At 50.5% G+C, this 10,262-nt stretch overlaps 1 protein-coding gene across 1 annotated transcript in view; it reads right to left on the bottom strand.

The window, feature by feature from the left end:
- The window catches only part of ALK (ALK receptor tyrosine kinase), an 81,648-nt gene that overhangs the window by 54,889 nt on the left and 16,497 nt on the right, over positions 1 to 10,262 (bottom strand). The window contains exons 3-4 of the mRNA XM_019658122.1: positions 9,679 to 9,773; positions 9,380 to 9,508 (exon numbers count right to left, since the gene is read on the bottom strand). Coding sequence (XP_019513667.1) covers positions 9,380 to 9,508; positions 9,679 to 9,773 — 224 coding nt within the window. The remainder of the gene's footprint in view (positions 1 to 9,379; positions 9,509 to 9,678; positions 9,774 to 10,262) is intronic.

Below are 10,262 nucleotides of genomic sequence, written 5' to 3'. Positions count from 1 at the left end.
GGTTGGGGAGGAGGAGGAATATGAATACACTGAAAATTTATAGAAGGCAACATATGAAGGATGAGCAAATTGGCCCAATCTTTCCAGTTATATATTTCAACAATAACGTTAATAACAATATCATAAAACATTTGATATTAGTATATTCTTTTGTACCTTTCAAAGCCTGTTAGAAATGACCTCACTTGCTCACTCCAACAGCCAGCTCTGAGAAAGAATTGTGGCAGGTAATTACTACCCCTACTTTATGGATGAGGACACAACTGGGGCCCAGAGAGCTTGATTCTCCTGATGTCACACAGCTAGAACCTGGTCTCTAGGATTCTTTGCTGTTCAACTTACTATCTTGCTATTACCTGGCACTGAGTAGGTCCTTTGTGAATATTTGTGTCTGCGGGCTTAAGGTGGTCCCCAATGACCTCTCCTTCCCGGTAGTCACATCCTTACATAATCCCCTCCTTTTGAGTATGGGCAAGACCTGTGGGTTGCTTCTAACAGAATACAGCAAAGGTGTCATTTTCTTGATTATATAACATAAGATTGTAACTTCCATCTTGCTAGTAGTCTCTCTCCACCTCTCTGTCTCTGTCTCTGTCTCTCCTGCCCCCAGCTTCTCCAGGAACTGCCAACAACCCTGTGAGCTTGGGAGTGACGACTCCTTCCCCAGTTTGAGCTTTTTGCTGACACCTCGATTGAAACCTTATGAGGAACTATGAAGCAGAGGAGACCCAGCTGAGCTGTGCCTGATTTCCTGACCCACAGAAACTAATTTAACAAAAGTCTGTTGTTTTAAGCCGCTGCATTTATGGTAATTTGTTACAAAGTAGTAGACAACTTTGTACCTCTTCAAAGGCCCTGCCGAGCAGCCAGTGGTTTCTTGGGCCTCCTCCTCCTTTGCATAAAAGCCCAGCGTGAAGGGCACTGGCTGGGCTCAGTTCTTCCAGGTGCCCCCTCTCCCATCCCTGATTCAGTGATGGCTAAGAGAATTCCACCTCTTAGTGCCTTTCTCTCTTGGTGATGCAGGAGCTAGTGAGAGGGACGCCCTTTTGTGATCTAGAGCTGGCATTTCAGCCTTCCTCTTCCTAGTTCCTCTGTCCAGCTCCAGTCAGGGATACATTTAAACAAAATAACATTTCTGTGTCTGGGACGCTGAAGCTTTGCTTCAACAAACAGAGAGTTGAATAGACTCTGAGGGGATGCAGGGCTGTTTTGCAGGCAGAACCAGCAAGTCTGGGAGAAGGACGATAATTAAAAGTGGACTTCCCAAATAACAATGCTTAATGCACTTGCACTGATGGAGGGGCCTTTTGTGTTCTGCTAGTGTGAAGCTAAATGATCTTAATCAAGGCGTGCTGAGACCAGAGTTCACGGATCATTTATTGTTTCCCACTTATGTAACCTTTCACTGAAACAAATAGGAAAAAACAACATGTTTTCTCAGGTCAACCGGGAGACACAATGATAATGAGTCCTCCCTGCTGCTAAGAGGAGCCGCAGCGTGGTGCTAAGGCGTTTTGTCTCCGCTTCACCATAATTCCAACCACTAGGCTCAGGTGTTAGACCAGAAGTTCATGAGGTGGTTTTGTGCCTGCCAGCGTTGGATGCTGCTGCTCTATTTCTCCACTGGGGTCCAGGGTAGGGCAGTTCCAAATTAATCAACACTATTGATTCCTTGCGTTCTTAAAGGACACTGGATCTTTTTAGAAGGGATGATCAGTTCAGTGTAACCTGCAGTGAACTCATCTTGGATACAGACCTTCTCACCATCTAGTGCAGGAAAAAGTCAGAGCCCTGGAGTGGGGGAACCTGTCCTAATTCCAGGTATGCTCGATTGAAAATTGGAAAGGGAACCAGGCTCTCTCGTGTGCTGAGATAACAGTGGCTTCATATCAGGCTTATGTGGACCCAGCTCCGGGTGGTTCAGTTTTCAAGAGCGGCAGTTAGGCTCATTCCCAGCTGCAGGCCCCGTGGCACCCAGCACAGGGCTATGCACAGAGCAGGTTAAGCACATGCTTGTTAAAATGAGCTCAGCTCTATATAAATTTTTTTCCCCCTTAGGATTGGGATTCAGGGAGTTGTGAAAACATTGACTAGAAAGTGATGATGCGTTCTGCATTGAACGCTGAGTCCAATCTCCTGAATGGAAAGAGGAAACGAAGTTCAGCAAGGGCCTCTCCCAAGCTGCGGTCAGCACCCGAGTGGCATGTGGGATTGTTCCTAGGGGACCTGGGGTTAGAGTGGGGAGTCTCTGGGGCGAGCTGGATTGAGTCTGGCCCCTGGCTCTGCAGTTTATTGGTGGGGCAGGTCACATAACCTTTCTGATTCTGTTTCCTCTGTTCTAAGATGGGGAAAAATAGTGACGGCTCATGTAGCTTGCTTTGTGTCAAGCACCTCTGTATGCCCTTGACATGTATTGCTCATGTGATCCTTTCATCAAACCTATGAAATGTAAGCCCTAAGCATATAGGCCCCATTTTTTTTTTTTTTTTTTGAAGCCATCCTGCTACCTATTGGCAGCTCAGCGGCAGCTCAGCTCGGGCCGGGCATCGAACCGCTATTGCTCAGAGCTCAAACTCTTGAGCGAGCTCTTAACCAACTGAGCCACTTGGCCGGCCCCCCCCCATTTTTTTAATATGGGGAAACAAAGGCACAGAAAGGAGATGGGAGTGACTTACGTAAGTGGCACAGCTGGGACTTGAACCCAGGTAGTCTGTGCTTTTACAGACTGCCACATTGCTTTCTGATAGTGATGTCTGTCCTTGGGGAGTCTAGTCTTGGGGGTCTGGAAAGATCAAATGAGGTACATTGACTGTGCTTAGTAACTATAGGCCACGTGCAGATGAGGAGGCAGCCTGCAAATGGTGAATATTCACCTGGGAAGCTCTGCTGCAGGTGGGCACTCTGCCCTGGGGAGCAGGGCCTCCAACCCAGCCTTCAGCCTCCCCTCCATCCCCTGCCCGTCATTATCTCCCGGCTCAGCGGAAGTGCTGTCTCTCCCTCGGCAGCCAAGCAGCCCCTGGGCCTTGGTGGTGGCCACCCCTTGGGGATGCTGACTGGCTTTCAGTGGGCAAAGTCTCTTGCACTGAAAGAGACTCGTTAACATCAGTAATGGGGACCATGAATCACAAATTAGTTCCATGCCACCTCTCTTCCCCTGGAGTACAGCCGTGTTTGGGGAAGGGAGACACACCCAAATGAAGAGTGACATCTTAATTGGGAGGGCACCGAACCTCCCCGCAGCCACTGGGGGCCCATGAGTCTTGTAAAGGCTGGTGCTTCCTGCGTCATCACTAGCTTGCTAGCTAGCAGCTATAAATAGATGAGAATCTAAAAAGAGAAAACAAGAAGCCCTTGGTGAAATAGCAGGCCAGCTAAGCAGGGACATGGTCAGTGCCCACATGGGTCCCACGGATGGCATCTTTGGCTACTTGCCTGCCCAGTTCTTAGACTTGTTTCCCCTAGTTGAATGGGTGCTGACAGAAGTGCCCCTGCTGTGCACCACTGAAGGCTGGGTGCACGGAGGGACAGGGATGCCAATTAGCTGCAGTTATCAGCTTCCTCACGTGTGCATGGGTGCATTGTATGCTGAGGGCGCTGTTTTGAATATTACTGACAATGCAGATATGCTCTGTTTAAGCAAAAACTGACATTAGAAACAGGGGCTTCTCAGAGATGAGAGATTCCTCTAGAAGACCATTTCATCAGTGGGACTCCTCAAAGATTTCTGTATCACAGCTGCGCCCCTCCAAATGTTATCTGGCTTAGAAAATGACCTTTTTACGTGATTAAAAACCAACCAACCAAACAAACAAACATTCTTTAGCCTTTTACACAAGTTATAACTTAGGACAAGTTACTTAACGTCTGTGGGCCTCAGTTTCCTCATCTGTAAAAGGGGGATCATATTATAGTACCAATGCATGAGATAGTGCATAGGAAAGAGGCTAGCACAGCGCTGCTCGGTGACTAGCGGGCATTACTGCTGTATGAAGAGGAAACAGCATAATGCAAAGCCTTTGCCGTCTGAGAGCTAACACCTCAAATGGATGCCCGTGGCTCAGAGTCTACCTGCTCACCTTCCCAAAGCCCAGGCTCCTCACCTGTATTGAGTGGGTTGGGCTGCCTGCCATCTGGGGTTCCTAAGCTTTCTTTCAAATCAGGCTTTCCTTGGAAGTTCACTAGAAGTGCAGAGTTTGACCTCCCCTTCCCAGACATTCAGATTCCACGGGTCCGCGGTGCCCACGAATCTCTATTTTTAATGAGCAGCATTTGCAGGTCCCCTTTGCCTAGCTAGGTCACCAGAGCAGGTGAGGTGAGGACACATTTGGTGAAATCCTGGGCTGGATCTAGGTCCCCACCGGCCACCCTGCTTCCTACTGCATTCACAAAGTCCCAGGTTCTGTCACCGGGCATTTCTGCAGAAAGCTGTTAATGATGTGATAAACCCAAGGGCCTCATCTGAGTCCCCCCAGAGTGAGTGGGGCTCCCAGCCCTCCCACCCTTACTTGTTTCCAATGCTTTGGGGCCTCCTGTCTCCAACGCTGGCACAGTGAAGAGCTTCGGCTACAGCAGGGACCCCAGCTTCCTCTCTGCCCCAGCCTGGCATGGGGTGGTCTGCAGTGCCAGCAGGTGATAGGGCTTTTGGAATTGGATTAGCATGCACTTCCTTATTTAGGAATGGGTGAATCCTCACTATTGGGGTGTGCTGCTGAAGTGAGCTTCACTGGGCCTACAGTGCCTGAACACAGAAGGCTCTGATATAAACGAAGACCCCCCAGTGAGTGAGAAGACAGGTTCTGAGTGAGGGGGGCTGGCCGAGCAAAGCCTGCCTTCCAACAATGCCGTCATCCCCAGAAGGGCATGCTTGGAACATAATGGCTCTGGCTACAAATTCTATTAACTCTAATAGTTGTTCTGTGGTGAATGGATAATGCATTTAGCAGAAATAGACCCAATCAATTTATATGAAACACATAAAACTTTCTCATTGGAATTGGCATCTGTTCTTGAATCACAGGAGCATGTGTGGAAACGGACAGTCTGTCACCCGTATTTCTAGGCACATTAGCGGTGCCACAGGTTAATTAGAGAGCTGGGCCAAATAGAGCTCTGGTTCCCTTACGCTCTATCCTTTCACTCCTCAGAGCTGTGGAGCTGGGAATGGGGAGGGACCTAGAGGCTGTCTACTTCAAACCTTGACTTTTAAGAGTACCAGTTTTCCACCCTTGTCTGTGTCCACATTAGACCCTCTCACATGAGCTGTTATCTGCCCAGGCATCAGACAAGGGGACCACAGCTTGCTGTGCAGGCCAGCCAGGGCCAGTGCTCTTTTCATGATCCTACACATGTTTAATTGTCCCCCGTCCCTCCTGTGACAAGAGATGTGTACTCAGAAAATGGTCAACCAACTGTCACCAACCAACTACGAGGCAAGACTGTAGTTGACGCCAGGGCTCCATGCATTACGGATACTTGTGGGTTGGCCAAAGGTGTGGACTGGTTCTCAGATAAGCTGAGCTGATTCTCCTTCCTACACAACAGTGAGCTTGCAGGAGAAGAAAAGAGAGAGAGACCCCACTGGGCCCTGGCAGTCCTGCCTGTCCTCACCTGGACTTTTAGAGAGGGAGAGGGCAGCAGAGCCTGCCTGCGCCTCCTCACCCCTCATGTTCATTACTGCTGGGGGAGGGGGGGCGGTGCAGGGGTGTGGATAGAGCTCTGTACTCTGAGATTGCATTATCCCAACCATTTGGTTAGTGTAATTGTATGTGCAAAGCTGACAAATGCAATTTTCTCAGACTTAATACTTGCCCCATTTTCTCTCTCTGTTTCTTCATCTGATTAGCGAAAGTGACTTAGGCTTCCAAGAACACTCCGTGAAGCACCTGGGTGAGCTTTCCCTGTCTGGATGCTCAGCTCTGCCAGGTGGGCTTGGGGTGGTGGTGGTGAGGGAACCCGAGACCCAGAGGATGAGGCCCTCGTCAGAGGGGAGGGCTGCCTTGGGGGAAGTGAGGAGTGTTTACGGAAATTTGAAAGCTTTGTGGGTGGCTGTCTTCTGAAAACCCAACATGACTATGGGTTTCTAGGAGTTGCTCTAATGCCTGCCAAGAGGAGAGCTGAAATGTCACCAGCCGTCCTTGTTTCAGCCCAGCAGAAATGGACAGCATTGAACTTTGGGAAGAAAATCATATTATCTCGTCTCTCCAGACAATTGATTTGTTTGCTGGCCCTGCAGAGGCTCTCATCTGCAATGTGCTCCCCACTCTTTTCACTCTTGGTGTTGATCTCTGATTGGAGACTTGGATACCCAGAAGTAGCTTAGTTGGCTGGAGGAATGTAGACTTCAGGGCCACATCCTGGTCCCCTTCCTTACCAGCTGTGGGACCCTTATATTCTTTCTGATCACCTTCCTCATCTCTACAATGGTAATAGCTGCGGCTGTCCCTGGGCCAGAGTGAGGACTAGATATGTGAAACTCCCTAGCCCAGGGTCAGTTATGCTCACAGATGGTGTCTCTCCTCTCCTCGCCTCTCCTCTCTTCTCCTCGCCTCTCCCCTCCCCAACCCTCCCCTGTCCCTCCTGGGCCCCAAGCCCTCCCTTCCTTTCCAGGGGGCCCTCTTAGGTAGAAGCTCTGAGCTTGGGTTAAGCTCATGTTGCAGACTGTGACCTGCTGTTTCATGGGCCACTTGGCTCCCCTGGGCCAGAAGTGCCAGAACAGTGAGTACCGGCTCACCTGGTCCCTGTTGTAGCCACTCACAGTGCCGGGCCCATGGGAGGCAGGTGCCAGGCCAATGTTTGCAGGGTGAATGTTCCTGAGTGGGTGCGGCCCTGACCTGGCCTCTCCATGAACCCGCTGGACCTCTCCTCCTCCAGGCCCCCTTCTCTGCCTGGGACGTCTTTCGCTGTAGGCACACTGCTTGGCCTTAATCATTTGTCTGCTTGTACTCGCCTTTCCTACACTGTGAGTTCTTTGACTCCTGACCTGGATCTTGTCCTGCTCAGCATCTTTGAGCACTGAAGTGCCCTCAGAGGGAGTGTGCAAGAGCCGTGAGTGGGTCTCGATTCAAGCCGGCGAGAGTGGACCTCAGCATGGACCCAGCGGGTGGCCTGTTCTCCATGACCCGAGGCTGAGTCCTGGCCACGGGGGCTCGGTGGATGTTGCCCTGTGGGTGATGGGAAAAGGAGGCCCTGCTCCCCTTCCCCCTCTAAATCCTCCCGATGAAGACAGAGACCCCCCCTCGACACACTGCTAACACTGCTAATGTCTGCAGCAAGGTGGGACTGGGCGGTCTGTCAGGCTGGGGGAGAGATGCGTCCTACTCCTGAAACACAGCAGGGGAAGGGTGCTGGGCGCCTGCCTTGGCTTCTCCCTCACCCGAGCTGCTCCCAATATGGCAGCGGGTTCCTGGGAAAGCACTGGCTCTTTGTTCGGCTTTCTGAAGCCTTCCCAAGGAGTCTGCTAAGGCTGCTGGGGGAGATATTTGCCTCAGTGTCCTCTTTCCTTTGAGTTGGGGTCACTCCTTCAGAAGGGGGTCTGGAGACAGGACGGTGACCCACAGCCACTTGCCTGTCACTCCTGCTCTGAGGCGGGGGCCGTGCAGTCGAGGAAGCCTGTGTTCCAGCCATTGGCATCTCCGGCCCCTCAGGCAGCCACTCACTCACCTCTAATTTTATCTGGAGGTGGCGGGGGAGCATCACCGCTTTTGAGCCGCCACGTGGTTTCATTAGTCTGAGTGGCCATTGGGCAGGCCCCTATCGATTAGCCTTTTAGGGACAGTGGGAATTATACGGCAATAACCCCGGGAGTCGGGCAGGGTGGACGGCTGTTTCCTAAATGTTGGCTGCTGGGGAGCCAGCTGCTGACATCTGAGAGCTCAGCTCAAACATTAAGTGCCCACCAGTCAATCAGTGAGTGTTTCTGGAGCCCGTGCTATGTAATCAGTCCTGGTGGTTAGGGGGGGCGGGCGCTTGCCGTGATGTTTGCTTAGCACCATCCTGAATTTATCGCAGGAGGCAGTGGTTGACCAAGGGCCAGGAAGTAATGGCGGTAACTCATTGGGATGGGGTGGCTGGGGGAGAGGTGTTGAATGATTAGCAGCTGGCTGCCTCCCTCATGTTAGATGTTTTCATGAACCATGAACCAGGGGGCAGCGTGGGGAAAGAGAGGTTGCAGTTTAGGATGCCAAGTTCCTCTTCATGTGGGAAAATGAAACGGTATTTTGAGGTTCTAGTTAAAGGTGAAGAGAGGAAAGGGGAGAGGTGACGGGGAAAGCAACGAACTCTTTCCCCCGGTTTGTCAGCTGTTAGATCGGGCAGGAATCAGGGAGGGACAGTTAGTTCTGGGCAGCTTTTCAGGGGAGAGAAAGGAAAGGATTTCTTCAAAAACAAAGCAAAGCTAATAGCTACTTAATACGTCGATAATCAATGAATTTAGGGCAATGGTATAAGCCTCTACTTTTTTTTTAATGTATTTTGCACTAAACAAGGATTTCACATTTATAAGTAGAAATTAGAGATTTGTCATTTATCTATTGTTTTTATGAAGAATTGTCTTTTATAGGAAAAAGTGTGGGTAGATCGTTTACTGTACAACTGCTTCCCCAGGCTACTCATGTAGGGAAAAGCTACGTATACCCAGGGCACCAACACCCACTTGGGGCACCCCTTGACCTGCTGCTTTCAGGCCTGGTGGCCTGCCTCAGCTTCTCTGGGGCTAGGCTTCAGATCTAATAATGGCTGAGGAACATCAGACTGGGTTTGAGGCTGATCCCAAGAGATTTCCTTCTGAAACAATGAGTAGCTAAGAAGTCACGTCCATGGTGCAGGGCCAGAGGCTGAAGGGGCCTGGGTTAGAAGCAGCAGAGCCCCCACAAGAAGTCCTTCAGCCTGCGGGCTGCTGAATCAAGCAGCTTTGGGGAAATGTGCTGAACCTGAAGCTTTGGGAGCTTTACCCATGATGGGCTAGCCTGTCTTTGGGCCACAGATAACATTGGCCTTGGGCCCAACCCTCTTTATGTGAAAAAATCTGATGGAAGGTTTGCTTTGTTCAGTAAATGGGGAGTGGTTTCAAGGGACTGAGTTGAGGAGAGGACAGCAGCTTGGTTATGTGTTTGTGTTGGGGCTTGGCTATTCCCCAGGCATGGAGGAGAGATGCTTCTTTGCACAACTTTCTTGTGCTCCATTTGCCCAGGTAGTAAAAGAACCAAACAGCTTCCTCTTGGAGCCCCATAGCCAGGGTACAGGCGATTTCTTTCTAAAGGTTGCCTACTTTATTCTCAAAATACAGCGCCCCATCCCAATCATAGCACATATCTTTCTTCTGCCTTTGGCAACCAAAAACAATTATTAATACTTTGCTCAAATTTGTCAACTGAACCCTTACCTGTAGGGTCAAAGATGGGGGTCTCTCTTGGTGTATTTTCCCAGAATTTCACCTCCTTGTTTGGGTTTCTCTCAAACAGATTTCTTGATTTGAGCGCTGTGTTCTGTGGCATCTTGTCCTCCCCACTGACTAGAATAGAGAAGACCCCATGGGCCGAGTTAAGCGAGGCTCAGGTTCAGGGAGAGAGATGAGTATGCCCCAGGGAAGGTAGAAGAGAAAGGGGTTGAGGTCAAGGAGGGACAGCGAGGCCCGAGGACGTCTGGGTTGGAGAGCAAGTGCCAGGGACAGGGCGAACTCACTGGTGAGGTAGCAGTCCAGGCTGACGGAGATATTGTCAAAAGCCACGGTGGCTTTGGATCCTTGTCCCCACCACGCGACAATCTGCAGCCAGAACCTGTACATGGGTTAAAAGGAGTGCGTGTGAGGCAAAACCTGGGTTGGCCATGTCTTAGGCTTCGGCATCCAGCAAACTGCGCTGATACCCCCTGCTCATGAGCTGTTTTGATCAGCCTCCCCGAATCTCAGCAGTGGCAAGAGGAGAGCAGTCCACATCTCTCCCTACGTGTCCAGCACAGAGTTCTGCCCTTTCTGAGGGACTATTCCATATATTAATCCAATTTGCAATTTGGGGCTTGGGTCTAGGACTCACGGAAACTCTGGGGAGACCTCTTTCACTTGCTAGGTGTGCGAGGTAGGCGGAAGTGGGTAGGCTTTATATTCAGCTGGTGCTCCCAGGTAGAGTTGAAATCAATTAAATATGAAAACGCTTCTGTACCAACTGATAAAGAGCCACTGTCCCCTGAGAGTCCCCTGCCTGTTGCCTCAGGCAGCCTGGCTACTTCCTTGGTGCCCCCTGAATTTCCCCATTATCCAGCAACCAAAA

Source organism: Hipposideros armiger, unplaced genomic scaffold (assembly GCF_001890085.2).
Source record: "Hipposideros armiger isolate ML-2016 unplaced genomic scaffold, ASM189008v1 scaffold_0, whole genome shotgun sequence".
NCBI classification, from domain to species: domain Eukaryota; kingdom Metazoa; phylum Chordata; class Mammalia; order Chiroptera; family Hipposideridae; genus Hipposideros; species Hipposideros armiger.
The sequence above is the reverse complement of the archived record's forward strand: the minus strand, read 5'-3'. Positions and strand labels throughout refer to the sequence as shown.